The following is a 14,671-nucleotide window of genomic DNA, read 5'->3' on the forward strand; positions in this document are numbered from 1 at the left end:
AGGAGCCAGCCGTGAGATCCCAAGAGGTAAAGCACAAAAATCATTAACTTCCCAGTGAATTCAAAGCATAGAATTCAGCCCCCCAATTAATACAAGCCACGGATTCCCAAGAGACAAGAAGAAAGGGGAAGGGGAAGGGACAAGGCCACTCCAAAAGTAAACTTCATAATGAGGTACCTTTTGAGAATTAAAGAGCTACTAAACTTCAGCTCAAACAACTTAGAGAACAAGGTCAAAACCGAATGCTCCAAAACAGCCAACCCGTGAACCACCAGCAGTCAGGGACCAATCGAATTCTTGATAGCATCAGGCTCTGCTAGGGTTTCCTTCGTGCCCTAGTTTTGTGCCTTCCCGCCTCCCTGCCGGGGGCCCTCCCCCATGGCCGACTTCCCGCCTCTCGCCTCCACCGCCGCTCCTCCAGTCACCGACTTTGCTCTCAACGATTAAAAAGACCTGGAATCTCAAAGGATCCTTTTCCCTCCTCACGATAGATGATGGCTTCTTCCTTTTGAAGTTCTCTACCTTAGAGGACTACGAGCTTGCCTAGACTGGAGGCCCCTAGTTCTTTTTCGGAAAACCCTTCATCCTCCAGAAGTGGACGCTTGACTTTATTCCTAAACGCGAAGAATTCCCGTCGATCCCTCTCTGGATCAAGATCATGAACCTGCCTCTGTCTCTTCGGACACCGGAAGGTATCTCTAAACTTGCTAGTTGTGTTGGTATTCCCCTTGCTGTAGACGCCCTCACTGCAGCCAAAACTAGACTGACTTTTGCTAGAATCTGCGTTCAAGTCACTAGTTCTTCCACCCTACCTGAGGAAATTTTCTACTCTGTTGACGGAAATTCCTTCCCTTTGCGAGTACAATACGACTGGAAACCAGAGCATTGCTCTCAATGTGGTTCTATAATGCATCCCCCTACTTTATGTCCCAAAGACCTAATCCTAAAACCTCCAGTTGTCACTAAACCCAGAGGGAGAAGTACAAGTCGAAAACCCAAAATAACTCCACCGCCCCGTCTCCTAATCCCAAAGCCTGCTGTGACTTTGAACCCAGAACACAATCACATAGCATACCTCTGTCAACCCGGGCCCCTAATCCCCAACCTAAACTCCCCCTCTGGTGATTTGGTTACTGTTTCTGAGCCTTGCATTGCTGTGGATATCCCTCCTAATATCAAAGCCAAGAACAAGTTTGATGTTCTGGCGGACAATGTCTCTGATGAACATAACCCGCATGACACACAATTACCCAGCTCCTCTACAAACCTCATTATTTCTAACCATTGCAGCCCCCCGCAAACATCACCCAGAAATCACCAACCCAACATTCCCCCCAATTCAGAACAACCTACCTCCAGCTCAAACTCCAGCAAATCCCACCAAACAAACCAACAAAACCAAAAACAGACCCGTGGCAAACAAGCCAAAAAACCATCCACCCCCAAATGTCATTAAACCCTCCTAAGATAGCAGCCTGGAACATTCGTGGGTTTAACAGCCCAGAGAAGGTGTTCTGCTATAGAAATTTTGTGAAAAGCCATGATATTGACCTCCTCTTAATTCTTGAAGCAAAAATCTCCCAAACCAATCTCTCCAACCCTTGGTTCCATAACCAACACAATATCTTTCCTATGGAACGTTCTTGTGACAATTTTTTGCATTCCAACCCTGGTCGTATTTGGGTTAAATGGAATGATGCCAATATAAATTTCACCCCCCAGCATTCTACTAGCCAGCTGGTTCATGGAATAATTATGACTGGTTATACTACTAGCATTGCTGTCACTGTTGTCTATGCTAGCAACTCCTCTCTTGACAGACAAACCCTTTGGAAAGACATCCAAACCATTGCTAATACCATTAGCTGTCCGTGGGCTCTCATTGGTGATTTCAACTGTTGCCGGTTACCTACTGAAAAAGGTGGGGGCACCCCTCTCAACCCCAACAGTCTTGGTGACTTTAACAACATGATTTTCAATACTGGGATGCACGACCTCTCTTATGTGGGACATTTTTATACCTGGTTCAATCAACAACACAACAACCCCATACACATTAAAACTTGATCGTGTGTACGTTAATGACAGCTGGTTGAATTCCTTCCCCAATTCCTACTATTCTGTAGGAGATCCGAGCTGCTCGGATCACTCTCCCCTTATCCTGAGAAACACTAGGAATGTTATGAAAGGCTACAGGCATATGTTCAAAAATTACTGTACTAAGATCCCAGATTTTTGGGATTGTCTGCTGGATACATTTTCCCAACCTAATGAGAGCAGCCCTCTTAGCTCCTTCATTTTCAAATTGAAAACCCTTAAGAACAGAATCAAGCACTAATATTGGTCTAACTCTAACAATATCCAACTGGAAGTTGACTCTCTTGCCGAGCTCCAAAACCATGCTGTTAGCCAACTTCAGCACAACCCTCTTGATGCTCTTCTTAATGAAAATATGAAGAATATCAATTCCAAGCTTAGCTATTACCACTCCACTTTATCCAGCTGGATTGCCCAAAGAGCCAAGGTTAACTGGCTAACCCATGGGGAAGATGATTTGAAATTTCTTTATTCCAAGATCAATGCTACCAAAAATTATGGGCGTATCAAAGAAATCTCCTCCGCTCAAGGTTTTCTTACATCACACCTTGACATTTCTCATGCTTTCATCAACCACTATGAAAACCTCTTCAATACCAAAAACCCAACCCAACATACTCAGAACATCCCTACCGGTAATGTGATCCCCAACCATCTTCTCTCATCCCTCACTGCCCCGGTAACCATTGATGAAATCAAACACATTATCTTCTCTGGCAAGAAGAATTCTGCTCTGGGGCCGGACGGTTTTACTTTCGAATTCTACAAATCTACTTGGGAAATTATAAAGCATCATGTTTATAAGGCTGTGAGTTATTTCTTTTCTACTTGTCATATGCCAAAGCAAGTTAAAGCAACAGCCATTTCTCTTATTCCTGAACTTCCTCATGCCAATAATGTTAGAGACTTTAGACCAATTTCTTTGTGCAATGTTATTTATAAGGTCATTGCAAAAATTATTGGCAATAGGATGAAAATTGTTTTACCTTTCATTATTCACCCAAGTCAATGTGTTTTCATTCAGAAGAGAATTATCACTGACAACATTATTCTTGCTACTGAAATTCTGGGAAGTTTCAATCAAAAAAACAAGGACAAGTTTTTTTGATATTACTGCGTTCGATACAGTCTCTAGAGAGTTTCTTTATAGTAGACTTGCCATGAAAGGTTTCCTGGAAATGTTTATTTCCTGGATCAAAGCTTGCACTTCTGATGTTTATTTCTCTGTCTGTATTAATGGAGCACTTAAAGGATATTTCAATTCCTAATCTGGGTTACGTCAGGGCTGCCCACTTTCCCCCTACCTCTTCAATGTTATGATGGATGGTCTCTCCAATTGCTTTGAAGATGCCATCTCTAATTCCTCCTTCACTACCATCAAATCTGGAAACTGTAACATCTCAAACTTGATGTATGCTGATGACCTTCTTGTGTTCGGAAAAGCTAGTACTGAGAATGCCCTCTCTCTTAAAGGTGTTTTTGAGAAATTTGGTTCATCCTCTGGTTTACATATCAATCCTCAAAAAAGTATTATTCTCTTCTCCAAAAAGTCTCCTCAGGCATCTGCTATCTGTGAGGTACTTCATATCAGTCAAACCAACTCCCCAGTTACTTACCTTGGGCTCCCTATTTTCCACAAAAAACACAAAATCTGTGACTTCCAACCTCTTATCCATAAAATTTCTACAAAATTAGAAGGTTGGACTGCTAAAACCGTATCTTTTGCTGGTCGGATTCAGTACTTAAAATACACCATTACAAATACCTTAGCCTACTGGATTCGAGGTGCCATTATACTAAAGGGGTGCTGTAAAGTTATCAATCGAATTTGCTCTAGGTTTTTGTACTTTGGTAGCACTGCTTTGAGGAAACTTCACATCATATCTTGGAAGGATACTTATATCCCTAAACAATATGGCGGTCTGGGCATTCAATCCATTGATTCTCTATATCACACTTTTGGCTGTGGCATTATTTGGAGGTTTTTAAACTCCAACAATCTCCTCTTCTCTTGGTGGAGATCTAAATATCACTCTCTGTGGAAACCTTTACCTGGCACCAGTTCACACTATTGGAAATTTTTATATGACAAGGCTAATAGCATCAAACATTGTATCTCTCTCAATGTTGGTCCTAATAGTTCTCTTTCTCTTCTTTGGGATCCCTGAATCAATGGATCCTCGATTGCGGATTACATTTCTGATGCTCTGGTTACTGCTCAATTCTCTCCATTTTCCAGCTGGGTGGTAAATAATATCATTGTGGATGATAACTGGGTTTTGCCTCATTGTCTCAATGGCTCTATTGCAACTAAAATTTATGCTGTAGCCATTAATCTGGATGGGGACAATAATTGTTGGCTTGATCACTCAAACCGAATGCCAAGAAGTTTCTGGCACAATTTTACGCCAACTACCCTACTGTGCAGTGGCACAATCTCATCTAGCACAAAAAATTTTGGTTGAGGTACTCAGCTTATGCGTGGATGGCTTTCAAAAATGGTTTAAAAACTGCTGATGTTTTAATTACTCGTGGTATCCCTATTGATAGCATCTGTTGTTTCTGTCGGGAAGAGCATGAGAATATTGGGCACTTATTCTTTGAATGCCATTTCACTTTTAATATCATTAAACACTTCTTGCCCTGGCTGGGCAACTGTTTGATGAAACTGAACCTTTTCTTGGCTCTGGATAGTGTTTTACATCAAGGTTTTGGCAAATCCCGTGTGAACTACCACCTCTTAACTGCTTGTGCTACTATTTACTTCATTTGGAGAGCTAGGAATGATAGAATTTTTGGTGGCATTGTTGACTGTTCTGCCATTGTTATTGCCAAAATCAAATATGTTATAGTGCGTAAAACTATAAACTGGAAGGATTTCTGATGGATTTCGTTTTTGTGGGCTGTTATTTGATAGGACGATGATGAATGCTGTGTTTACAGCTGCCCATTGGACAGTCTACCTTGGCAACCAGGGGCACCGCTCGTGTTGTCCCTTCCGAGATCTGGTATTATTTAGCCAAGAGCAACCTGAGTCCTCCTTAGCTTTTGCTAAGATTGCTGTATTTCTTTTATCCTTTGGGTTTTTTCTTTATTTTTTAGTCTTGGATTCTCTATTGTTGTTGAGAATTCAGACTATAGTTTTTTTGGTTCATTTCTCTTGTATTTTCTTTTTATCAATGATACGGGTTATGCCCCAAATATTCCCAAAAAAAAAAAGGAAAGAAGATAGAAGTACAAATGAGGTAAGAAGTTGAGCAGAACCTGCGAATTTAATATTGGAATTAGGAGTATAAGTCGAGCTCTATATTCTGCAGTGGTTTCGAGTTTGGAAGGCCCCCAGATGCTAGGCGGCTTGTTCAGTTGCCTTTGAAATTTAGAGTTTTAAAAATGCGGAATGCATTGTGTTAGTTTTATAATATATTACGCTGACTAAAAATTAAAACCAACAGACTTTCTTTCCTAGATTCCCTATTGATTGAGTTATGCGGAGTGGTGTTCATGCAACTCACAATGCAGCATTCAGCATCAAAAGTGGCGGGTGTTAGGCATATGAAACACGATCAAAATTCTCAATAAATTGATGGCCGGATAAACAATTCCTTCTAATCCGCCCCAAGATCCCACTGAGAGGTTATCTCCATGTAGGAGGATTGATTTGGTGCCCTTTTGCCTTTTGTCCTTGTCCTTTGCTTTAGCTCTTGAACTCTTGATTGGTTTGCATGTGTGGTTATGATAGGAAACACTTTTAGATCTCAAATATTTCCTGTCAATCTTCGGAAAATAGCGAGAATTCTCCACAAAAATCCGCACAAAACCACGAAAACAATAGATAATTTGTATTATTTGATGAAAGAAAAATGGAAAATAGCAAGATACAATTGATCATCTATTCGAGAGGAGGATCAATCTCTCCGAAATCTCTATACGCCGTTAGAGCCCAAAAGAAAACCTAAATCTAAGAGATATCAAATTTCAGCCCAATTCAAGATGCTCTAACCCTAGGAAAACAAACTATTTAATGCATACAAATCAAAATGAAATCCCTAAACAGTCAATACATTCAAATTTCCCTCTTAATTCCCCAAAAAATCCTTCCTATTCGGCTCCCTTGGAGCTGGGGGAGCGTGCGGCTCTTCCTTGGAGTGGAAGAGTTTCCGCCTCAAATTGCACGGGCCGATCCCGTAAGACTGGCTGGACCAGTTTAACAATACTCCCCTCCCAAAGATCTATCTTGTCTGCAAAGTGGAAAGATGACACCCTCCTCCATTCCTTCTTCATCACACGATAAGAACATGAATAGTTCGGTCCTTACACCTGTGCCTACGAGTATACTTCTCATCGCAACTGAAACAGAACCCCTTCGCCCTCTTCTCTTGTAATTCTGTTTCCGTGAGCTTCTTGATTGTCCCCAGATCTTCCTCCTGCAATCTTTTCCTTTGAAGTTCCCTGAAGAGTATCTAGTGTTGGCTCATTGGATGTCAATAAGGTGCTGGTCATCCTGTACAAACCTACTGACCTACTGCCTCCAGTTTCTCTCTCCAGGTGACTCTGATCCTCCAACTGAGCTAGTTCCATGACGTCTCCCAAGACACGAGGCCTCATTATTCTAATCACTTCCCGGATCTCTAGTGTTAATCCCTTCATGAAATTTTCCTCTAGCACTTTCTCAGGAAGGCGGTCCAATCGGCTAGCAAGGTACTTGAATCTCTCCCGATACTCTGTCATTGAACCTTCATGTGTCAAGGCGAAGAACTGCTCGTAAAAGTCTCTTCCCCTGCTAGTTCAGAAACGTTCAACCAAACAATCCTTGAACTCCCTCCAACTCCGTATGGGTCATCACATGTCCCTCCACTGATACCAGACAAAGCCTTCCCTTCCAAATATAGGCCCGCCGCCATCAGTCTCTCCTCCTCCGTGTTAGACTGGTCCAATTTGAATTAGGGGATTCAATTAAATATTGCTTTGGAGGGAACAACTCAATTAAATATTGCTTTGGAAGGGAACGACTCAATTAAATAATGCTTTGGGAGGGAACAACTCAATTAAATATTGCTTTTGAAGGGAACAACTCAATTAATGTTGCTTTTAGCGGGAACAACTCAATTAAATATTGCTTTGGAAGGAAAAATTTGAATTAGGAGTTGTTTAGGAATTTTGTAATATTCTTTGTTTTAAATAGTTTTACTTGTAAGGGTTAGGGTTTCATCTTGAATTTGGCTGAAATTTGAGATCTCTTAGATTTAGTTTTTTTGGGCTCTAGCGGCGTCTAGAGATTTGGGAGAGATAGATCCTCCTCTCGAATAGAGGATCAATTGTATCTTGCTTTATTTCTTTCATTAGTTTGATTTCTTCAGCTCAATAACGACGAAATATCTTTCTACCATGTAGATCCACCTGTGTGCATCCTCCGCCTCAAAGATTGACATATTCAATTTTCTCACCCCCGGGCACACCCGTTTTCCTTAAATCCTCCATTACCTCCCATTCCTCAAAACGAAGATGCTGCCCAATTATCACGATCTTCCCTCCGACGATCATTCCCAAACCATTCATCAAAGTCCCCTCTTCTTCTTTCAAAATCAGCACCTAGATAATCGAAATCATCCCCTCTCCTTACAAATCCAGCACCCCTTCTTGCGTAGCCAATACTCATTTACTCCCTATAAAGTGGTTCTATATGAGGCATTCCATCTTCTCCCTTCAGGATCTCTACTTATGGATTTTTCCTTCCCCAAAACGAGTTAGGGTTCTCATCTCTTCTATGGCCGCCATTAGTTTCATTTGCTTCCGATGTCATCGGTTTGGTTTTGGCTTCAAGCAATTTCTTCAGCATGCCTTCCACCATGGCGAACCTTTCCTCTATCATTTCATTGATGGATGCAATCTGATTTTGAAAATCAGCAATCTTCTCCTCAAAATATGCTTTGAGTTACCCAAGTTCTCCCTCCAAAACTTCTAATTTTCTTTCGGCCATTGGTTCCCCTTCGATCGACGAGCTATGATACCAATTTGATAGGAAACACTTGTAGACCACAAGTATTTCCTGACAATCTTCAAAAAATAACAAGAATTCTCCACAAAAATTCGCACAAAATCACGAAAACAGTAGATAATTTGCATTATTTGATTAAAAGGAAATGGAAAATAGCAAGATACAATTGATCCTCTATTCGAGAGGAGGATCGATCTCTCCCAAATCTCTAGACGCCACTAGAACCCAAAAGAAAACCTAAATCTAAGATATCTCAAATTTCAGCCCAATTCAAGATGCTCTAACCCAAGGAATACAAACTATTTAATGCGTATAAATCAAAAGGAAATCCATAAATAGTCCCTACATTCAAATTTCCCTCTTAATTATCCCAAAAATCCTTCCTTTTCGGCTCCTTGGAGCTGGCGGAGCATGTGGCTCTTCCTAAACGCCGAAGAGTTTGATACGCCCTAGGGTTTCACCAATTCGATTTTGCCCTAATTTCTCTCAAATGAGCATGAGAGGAACAAAACAAGATCAAAAGCAAAGATTTTCCACGGTAAAATCCTTAGAGTTGTGCACTTTGATGATTTTCGGATTAGGGCACAAACCCTCCAAAACTTTGAAGGAAAACTCTCAAAATTAGAGCACAATCATAAAAAAGAGAAGGGAATCCATTTAGTATTGAAAGGGAAGCAAGTTCAACACAAAAGAAAGATACAATTTGTCCACTTCGAGAAGGACAAGGTCTCCCACTACAAACCCTAGAAAAACAAGAGAAGGAAACTAAGAGGCTAAGAGAAAACTCCAAATACATAACCCTAGAAATCCCCCCTCAATCCCTTCTTAAAGCAAGCAAAAGACCCCAACCAAACCCACTAGTGGGCTGCCCAAACTGAACCGCCCAGCTCAGGCTAGACCTGAGCCAAACCGGTCCAGAAATGGACCGGTTCCGCTCAAGCCGAACGGCCCCGTCCCTGCTTCGGCGGATCAAACGGGCGCGCCGATGCGGCGCCCGTTCCGACTGTTTCCGCGCCCCGCGGGGTAGCCCACCCTCCCTCTGCCGGTCGGCGTCGGCAGTGGCCCGCATCAGAGTTCCGCCTCAAATTGTATGGGATGGTCTCGTAGGACCGGCTGGACTGATCCATTGAACCGGTCTAACAGGTTAATATTAGTCGAATTTTATACAATATGGACTAATATGGTGGTATGAATTTTAATGTGTTATTTTTAGCGCAACAGTATTAAATTATCATATATGTGGATTTTCCTGCATTTTCTATTTTTTTTTCATCTCAAGTAACGAGTAATTGTTCAAATTAAGAATTTTTCATTTACTAATTTGAAAATGTTTGCGTGATTTTAGGCTCCTTATTGAGTTCAAGATTTGTTAATTGAAACTACATAAGCAAACACTAAGATGTCATAGGCTACTAATGGATCGACCAATTTGATTGGGAGGGAATTAGGAAGTTTCCTAATCATGAGGGAACTATTTAGTAAGTTTCTTAATCAAAGAAAATTTGTTTAAGAAAATTTTTAATTATAATTGGAAGGGAATTATTTAGGGCAAGAGATCTAATTTGGATTCAAAATCTAAGAGGGAATTATTTAGGGCAAGAGAGGAGGAATCAAGGGGGGATTGTTTAGGAAAGTTTTTTAATGACAATTGAGATTGAATTATTTATGGCAAGAAATTTAATTTGAATTCAAATATGAGAGAAAATTATTTAAGAAAATGGGGCTGATTTGAGAGGGAATTTGGCGAGCCTATTTAAGGCTAACAATAAGGTGATTTCAAAGGATATTTTGGGATTTTGTTGAATTTAGTTTTCTTAGGTTATTTGGGCTCTAGCTGGCGGCTAGAGATTGGGAGACGGATCTTCATTTCCAATTGAAGATCCAATTGTATCTTGCATTTCTCTTTATAGTTCTTTCAATAAAAATTATTTTGGGACATTCTTCTCAATTTTTTGTGTTTCATCAATTGATTTTTGTGAAAAGTGCATCCACTTCCTATCAAATTGGTATCAGAACCTAGATCCAAGTACCTATGGCAGGAAGAAAATTAGAAGTGTTGAAAAGGGAGATCGAACAATTGAAATCTGGTTTTGTAGAAAAGAATTTAGATTTTGAAAAACAATTTTCAGCCATCCAAGAGAAGATCGATGAGAAATTTGTCATCATGGAGGATATGGTAAAGAAGCTGTTTGGGGTCCAAACCAAACTGATAACATAAGAGGTGAGAGCATCATTGATCAGACAATAAAATGGGAGAAATCCTAATCGAGAGGTGTTCTAGCCATTTCATGAGTTGCTTCCTCCGTGGGAACACGAGCATGCAATCATTTGGAAGGACAATCTCACAAATCAGTGTGAAAGTCCGATAAGGATGTTAAGCCTAAGTGAACTTGTCCCTAAGCACACTAATACTAAAGCAATACTTTCTCTTTGATGCGGAAGCTAATTAACTTGTAAACAATTATAACAATGGTGATTATATTCTAATCAGCACAACAAAATATTAATCATAACTTTTCACCGCGCAGTTATTACAAAATAAAGTGTCAAAAAATAAAATGCTAAAAATAAAAATTAGAACAAACACACAAGAATTTATAGTGGTTTAGTCAAACCATGACCTACATCCCCTCCCCGGAGTCATCTCTAGTTATTGTACTATCAATATAGTGTCTCTCTATTATCCCCCACAGCTAGGCGGAGAAGCCCATACAAAATCTCTTCCACCAACTCAGTGCGACAGAGGACCATAATCCTTTTCGCCCTCATGGTGAGGCAAAGAATCTGGAATCCTTTTCATCCTCTTGGTGAGACAGAGAACCTTGGAATCCATTTCACCCTCATGGTGAGGCAGAGAACCTTGGAATCACTTTCACCTTCCCCGGTGCGGCGGAGTAGTCGGGTCCTTTATCACCAAAGAGATCTTCTTCCCAAAACTTCACTCAAGAACAAACCTTGACACATAGAGGAACTTAGGTGCAAGTTCGCCAGAGAAACCGTATGGAACTCCCTCTCACAATCCCTTGCAACCCACAACGATCTTCTTCCTCTCTCACAAACTCCACCCTTTATCTCCCAAGTTCTAGGCTCTGTCTTCAAGCTTTCAGAAGAAACAACTCAATGAATGGCACAAAGACTCTTACAAAGTTTTATGAGAAAGCTTAAATAGAGGGCTTCGAAAAACCCTTAAAACTCAATTCTGTCGATTTTTGATCGTACAGTACGATCACAAATCATACGGTACGATGAGTACAAAATATCCCTATTCGTATTGTTTGAATTGTAAAGCATTGTAAGATCAATTCAAGTATTTGAGCTAATCGTCCAGTACGATATAATCATCATCCAGTACGGTTAGTACAATCAAATTGGATTATCGTCATGTACAATTGGTGACGATAAAATATTGTCCCATGCAGGAATTTGGTCATACAATACAATTTGTTCAATCATACAGTACGATCTTATTGGACCAATTAATTCAAATTTGATCCCTAATTACATGATTAATTTAGGAAAGATTTAATTACATCGTACAGTACGATATCAATCGTAAAGTATAATTAGTACATCATTTGTATTTCAAAATATTGCCTAAATAATGATTGGTACCTAAAATTCATGATTTCAACTAATCGTCTTGTACGATTAGTTCAAATAGCATTAATAACACAATTAGCCAATTTAATATTTCTCTGAGTAGTTGAATGTACAATACGACACCTATTGTATAATACGATTATTTCCATGAAGTACTAATTTTTGAATTATAAGCCAATTTAAAAATCATAAGAATAATTTTTCTCACTATCTCATTTCCATGAGTGTGTGTGCACGGTCACCAGGCTAACATACATTGTTATAAGACTTGACTCAAGAAATTGAAAAAATACATAAATAAATTTTACATACTCTTTTAGAATACCCTATTTTACCCAATCTTAAGTCTTGAATCTTCATTGACTGGTGCATGATGTACCTGAAATATTAGTACACGCAATAACAAATATGAAGTACAAACACTAGGAGACATAAAGATACAATCAGTAATGTTTGTCATCATCAAAACCATAAACTCGAAAGCTTGAGTTGCAACACTGAGTTCGTCTGTACCATTCTCCCCAACTCTAGGAGGATGAGATGGAGATTGATCAGGGAGATGCTGAAGGCAAGGATCATTCGACCAAGTGACAGTTCATTTTTCAGTCTAATGCTTAGTTTCCTTCGTTCCACATTGAGGACAATGTGGCACTTTGGGAGGGGAATATTAATAGATCAGCCGATTTGATTGGGAGGGAATTAAGAAGTTTCCTAATCAAGATAGAACTATTTAAAAATGTTCTTAATCAAAGGAGAATTGTTTAGGAAAATTTTTAATTATAAATAGGAGAGAAATATTTAGAACATGAGATCTAATTTGTATTCCAAATTTAAGAGGGAATTACTTAAGGAAAGGAGAAAGAATTAAGGGGGATTGTTTAGGAAAGTTTTAATTACAATTGGGAGGGAATTAATTAGGGGAATAAATTAATTTTAATTTAAATATGAAAGATATTTATTTAGGGAAAGAGGGATGATTTGGGAGGGAATTATGGGAGCCTATTTAAGGCTAATGACGGGGTGATTTTAGATGATGTTTGGAGAGTTTGTTGAATTTAGTTTATTCTTAGGTTATTTGAGCTATAGCCAGCGCCTAAGGATTTGGGAGAGTCGGATCTTCCTCTCCAATTAAAGATTTAATTGTATCTTATATTTCTTTTTACTGATCTTTCAATAAAAATTATTTTGGAAAATTCTTCCCAATTTTTCGTGTTTCATCCGCTGATTTCTATGAAAAGTGCATCCATTTCCTATCAAAAGGGAACTATTTAGGAAGAATCTTAATTAAAGGGGAATTGTTTAGGAAAATTTTTAATTGCAATTGGAAGTGATTATTTAAAGCAAGGGCAAGAGATCTAATTTAAATTCAAAATCTAAGAGGAAATTATTTAGGAAAAGGGAGGAGAAATCATGAGAGAATTAAGTAGGAAAGTCTTAATTACAATTGAGAGAGAGATTATTTAGGGCAAGAAATCTAATTTGAATTCAAATATGAAAGGAAATTATTTAGGAAATGGGGGCTAATTTGAGAGGGAATTTGGGGAGCCTATTTAAGGTTAACAATAGGATGTTTTGGGAGTTTGCTGAATTTAGTTTTCTTAGGTAATTTGGGCTCTAGCAGGCGGCTAGGGATTTGGGAGAGCCGGAACTTCCTCTCCAATTAAAGATCCAATTGTATCTTGCATTTCTCATTATAATTCTTTCAATAAAAAAATATTTTGGGGCATTCTTTTTCTCAAATTTTCATGCTTCATCAATTAATTTTTGTGAAAAGTGCATCAACTTCCTATCAGCCACATATGAAACTTTATTAGCATGGTTATGTGAAATTTTGTGAAGGAAAAGTACGATGATTAGGCCAAAGCAAACATTAGTTATGTGGTTAGAGGCTTGTTCAAAGATACATCTTAGCCATTTTGATTTTACAAATCATGTAGCTTTGAATAGGATTGAGTTGTGAAAAATTCAAATAGTTAATGACAAAAGCTCCACATAAGGCTGGTATGATGATTTAAACTGCATAATTTGCTATGATCTAGCAAAAGTATGCTGACATTAATCACTCATGACTCATTTGAAAAGTTTCAGTGAAAATGCAAGGGTAGCTCTAGAGGCTCTAGAATTCTATTGTCGTCAATGCCATACCCAACACCAAACATTAGCAGCCTGAGATAAATACAGAACTGAAGCAAGAAATCTGATACATTAATCTATCACAGAAAGGGATCCAATTTTAAATCAGATCAAAAACATGTTTTTTGCAGATCACTATTCATATTCATCACTGAAAAGCAAATCTTAACACGTCAACTAGCAAGTTTCATCCAAACACTAAAGAAGAATAGCATTCAACTCACAAGAATTGCATGACAGCGAAGCTGGTGTATCGAGCCCCAAACAAACAGAGCAGCTCCAAACCACTGGCACCATCCCAAATAAAAAAGCGGTTTCAATGGTTCCCAATGAAAGAACTCCACATCTGGCATCCGAGACCGACCATTGACAATAAATTCAACTATTTGACTACCTACGTAGTTGATTGCATCTACGGCACATGTACTTCCAACAGAAAGTGGTGCTGCAGTGTAGAAGCTAGTCACAAAGGAAAATGGTGAAAAAAGATATTAACAATGTTGGGATAAAAAAAACTAATGAGAAAGGAAGAATAACGTTGGGCTAAAAGCGTCATTAATTAGAAATACTCTGGCTTCGTTTGGGACGGCTTTTTTATTGCTTCTGAAAACGGAGTTTTAGTACAAAAATTAAAAAATTTGTACTACAACTCCGTTTTAAAAAGCAATAAAAAAGCCGTCCCAAACGAAGCCTCTATAGTTAGCATAAGCTTGAAAATCATCCTTGTTTTATGTATTGGTGCCAAAATTATTCTTCAGTCATTTAGCATCCCCTTGGTCTTACAAATTTTATTGAAAAAAAATGTCAACTAATCATCGTAATATTTCTATATGTCATAACTTGATC

At 38.9% G+C, this 14,671-nt stretch overlaps 1 protein-coding gene across 6 annotated transcripts in view; it reads right to left on the reverse strand.

Moving 5' to 3' along the window:
• Window positions 1-14,671, reverse strand: part of LOC110110583 (polyprenol reductase 1) — a 40,851-nt gene that overhangs the window by 10,585 nt on the left and 15,595 nt on the right. For all 6 annotated transcript variants that reach the window (XR_003703176.1, XM_020842136.2, XM_028701127.1 and 3 more), the window contains one exon: window positions 14,050-14,284. Coding sequence is in view for 5 of the 6 variants with exons in the window: in XM_020842136.2 (XP_020697795.1) it covers window positions 14,050-14,284 (235 nt within the window). In the remaining variant the exon portion in view is untranslated. The remainder of the gene's footprint in view (window positions 1-14,049; window positions 14,285-14,671) is intronic.

This window comes from Dendrobium catenatum, unplaced genomic scaffold (genome assembly GCF_001605985.2).
Source record: "Dendrobium catenatum unplaced genomic scaffold, ASM160598v2 fragScaff_scaffold_1639, whole genome shotgun sequence".
NCBI lineage: Eukaryota > Viridiplantae > Streptophyta > Magnoliopsida > Asparagales > Orchidaceae > Dendrobium > Dendrobium catenatum.